Below are 3,377 nucleotides of genomic sequence, written 5' to 3'. Positions count from 1 at the left end.
AGGCCCCTACGGGATGTTTTGGGGGGCCCGATATGATGTTGAGGGGTGCGTAGGTGGTGGGTTGGGGCGTTCCTGGCCCGAAGGGGGGAGAGAGGAGGGTTTTGGGGTGGTTTTCCCAGCATTGGCCTCTGTGCCGTGTCCCCATGAGCATCACAGAGCCGCTCCAGGAACTCGGATTGAGGGGAAAATGATCCAAAACCTCCAGATGTACAGAAATGACCCCAAACCCCCGCTACGCCCACTCATCGGTCCTTTCCCGAGGGATTTAGGGATTTCAATCCCTGCTGGGAGCTCCCCCTCTATGATGCGGATAGAGAGGATTCGACACCGACCGTTGCCCTGCTTTTCTTTACGCTGTCCTCGCTGCCCCCCCGATGAAATCGGCTTTTGGGGGAGGAAAATATTTGCGGGAGGCGTCGCTGCGGGGTCGGGGAGCGCAGAAATCGGGCTGAAAACCGGCTAATTCGGGGTCAGAAGGGAAGGTGCCCTCTTCCAAAATGGCGGCGCCGCCCTCAGGCGGGGCGCGAGGGAAAATGGCCGCGCCCTCCCCGTCCCCGTTGCCGCCAGCGGGGCCCGGCTCAAGATGGCGCCTGCGGGTGAAGCCCTGCCCGCCATCTTGGGGGAGGGCGGCCGCCGGCGTTGCCATGGCGACGGGGCCCTGTCGAGGCCTTCCAAACGCCGCTGTGGCCCCGAGGAGGGGGAAAACGCGAATTTTGGGGGCTCCGAACTCCTCCTGGGGAGTACTAACAGAGGTGCTCCTTGTCCCGGTGAGAGAAACCCCTGTTTTTTACCCCAAAATCAGCCCCTTTCCCCGCTATGAAGGCGCCTCACTGGGGGGGGTCCTGCAGCTCCTCAGCCCCGTCCCCTCAGACCACAGGGGCTACACCACCCTCAGCACCCACCCCCTCCGCTCCAAATTCAGGCGATTTTGCCCCAAAACGGTCCCCGATGTGTTTATCGCCGATAAATTCAAGGGGTCCCAACGAGGGGCTCCACAGCCCCCCACACACGAAGTGACTCTGGGGGGGCTCATCCCCAAGTCCTTGGGCTTGTCCTCAAGCCGAGTTTCCACTCGGGGCACCGTCCTTCCTCCCCATCCGTCACTCCCAGGGAGGGTCTCGGTCCTTCAGGGGGTCTCGGCCCCTCAGGGCTCCTCTGTCACTCCAAGGGAGGGTCTCGGTCCTTCAGGGGGTCTCGGCCCCTCAGGGCTCCTCTGTCACTCCAAGGGAGGGTCTCGGCCCCTCAGGGCTCCTCCATCACTCCAAGGGAGGGTCTCGGCCCCTCAGGGCTCCTCTGTCACTCCAAGGGAGGGTCTCGGCCCCTCAGGGCTCCTCCGTCACTCCAAGGGAGGGTCTCGGCCCCTCAGGGCTCCTCTGTCACTCCAAGGGAGGGTCTCGGTCCTTCAGGGGGTCTCGGCCCCTCAGGGCTCCTCTGTCACTCCATGGGGGGAGTCTCAGTCCTTCAGGGGGTCTCGGTCCTTGAAGGGGTCTCGGCCCCTCAGGGCTCCTCCGTCACTCCAAGGGAGGGTCTCGGTCCTTCAGGGGGTCTCGGCCCCTCAGGGCTCCTCTGTCACTCCATGGGGGGAGTCTCAGTCCTTCAGGGGGTCTCGGTCCTTGAAGGGGTCTTGGCCCCTCAGGGCTCCTCCATCACTCCAAGGGAGGGTCTCGGCCCCTCAGGGCTCCTCTGTCACTCCAAGGGAGGGTCTCGGCCCTTCAGGGGGTCTCGACCCTTCAGGGTCTCTCAGCCCCTGAGGCCTCCTCGCCGCCATGGGCTCCCGGTGAGTCCGTGATGACTTGGGGCTCGTCCCCGACCTGGGGCCGGGTCCCGGCGAGGGGCGGCCCCGCGGCCTTGTGCAGGTGGCTGCGGCGGTGCTTGGCGAGGTGGGAGGCCTGGCTGAAGGCCTCGCCGCACTCGGGGCAGCCGAAGGGCCTCTCCCCGGTGTGGACGCGCCGGTGGCGCTCGAGGTGCGAGGCCCAGGCGAAGCCCTTCCCGCAGAGGCCGCAGGCGAAGCCCTTGCGGGCGGCGTGGCCGCGCTGGTGCGCCAGGAACGGGGCGGCCTCGCCGAAGCGCTTCCCGCAGTCGCCGCACTTGTAGGGCCGGTCGGGCGAGTGGGTCTTGCGGTGCTGCAGCAGGTGGGCCTTCTGGGCGAAGCGCCCGCCGCAGCTGCCGCAGGGGAAGGGCCGCTCGCCGGTGTGGACGCGCCGGTGGCGCTCGAGGTGCGAGGCCCAGGCGAAGGCCTTGCCGCAGTCGGCGCAGCGGTGCGAGCGCTCGGGCCGGTGGCGGCGGCGCTGGTGCCGCGCCAGCGCCGGCCCGGCGCGGAACAGGCGCCCGCAGTGGCCGCAGCGCAGGGCCCGCCGGCCCAGGTGGGCGCCCCGGTGCCGCGCCAGCTCCGCGCTCTGCCGGAAGGTCTTGCCGCAGGCCGGGCAGCGGTGAGGCCGCTCGGCGGCGGCGGAGTGGCCGCGCCGGTGCTTGGCCAGGTGGGAGGCCTGGCTGAAGCGCTCGCCGCACTCGCCGCAGCCGAAGGGCCGCTCGCCGGTGTGGACGCGCCGGTGGCGCTCGAGGTGCGAGGCCCAGGCGAAGGCCTTGCCGCAGTCGCCGCAGCGGTGGGGCCGCGGGGCCGCGCCGGGGAAGCGTCGGCCGCCCCGGCCTCCCCGGTGCGGGCGGTCGCCGGCGTGGCCGCGCCGGTGCTGCCGCAGGTGCGAGCTCTGGCTGTAGGTCTCGCCGCACTCGGGGCAGCCGAAGGGCCGCTCGCCGGTGTGGACGCGCCGGTGCCGCTCCAGGTGGGAGGCCCACGGGAAGCTCTTCCCGCAGTCGGCGCAGCCGAAGGGCCGATCCCGGCACCGATCCCGGCACGGCCCCTCCTCGGGCTCGGGTTTGGGCACCACCGCGGCGGCTCCGGGGGGCACGGCCCGGTCCGGGCGCTTGGCTTTGCGCCGGTGGGAGCCGAGGGGCTTCTCCCGCTCCGAGACCACCCCTGGACCCTCGCCGGGCTCGGCTGCTCCGTCCTCTGACTCTGCCTTTTCGCTCACCAGCCCCTGAGCTGCTGGGAGGGGGAGGGAGAGGGGAGAGGAGGAGGAGGAGAAGGAGGAAAACGGGAGTGAGCGGCCCTGAGAGGAACGAGGGCGGGGTGGAAATCCAGGGAGCAGCAACAGGATTCCCCTTAAAACTCCGGAGAGGAGGAGGAGGAGAAGGAGGAAAACGGGAGTGAGCGGCCCTGAGAGGAACGAGGGCGGGGTGGAAATCCAGGGAGCAGCAACAGGATTCCCCTTAAAACTCCGGAGAGGAGGAGGAGGAGAAGGAGGAAAACGGGAGTGAGCGGCCCTGAGAGGAACGAGGGCGGGGTGGAAATCCAGGGAGCAGCAACAGGATTCCCCTTA

At 69.1% G+C, this 3,377-nt stretch overlaps 1 protein-coding gene across 1 annotated transcript in view; it reads right to left on the bottom strand.

Annotated features, from left to right (window-relative positions):
- Positions 1 to 1,730: 1,730 nt before the first annotated feature.
- LOC108510230 (zinc finger protein CKR1-like) overlaps positions 1,731 to 3,377 on the bottom strand; it is a 7,842-nt gene continuing 6,195 nt past the window's right edge. Inside the window, exon 2 of the mRNA XM_017839906.1 lies at positions 1,731 to 3,214. Within this exon, the coding sequence (XP_017695395.1) occupies positions 1,731 to 3,214 (1,484 nt within the window). The remainder of the gene's footprint in view (positions 3,215 to 3,377) is intronic.

The sequence above is a fragment of the Lepidothrix coronata genome, unplaced genomic scaffold, assembly GCF_001604755.1.
Source record: "Lepidothrix coronata isolate B3197 unplaced genomic scaffold, Lepidothrix_coronata-1.0 Scaffold560, whole genome shotgun sequence".
NCBI lineage: Eukaryota > Metazoa > Chordata > Aves > Passeriformes > Pipridae > Lepidothrix > Lepidothrix coronata.
The sequence above is the reverse complement of the archived record's forward strand: the minus strand, read 5'-3'. Positions and strand labels throughout refer to the sequence as shown.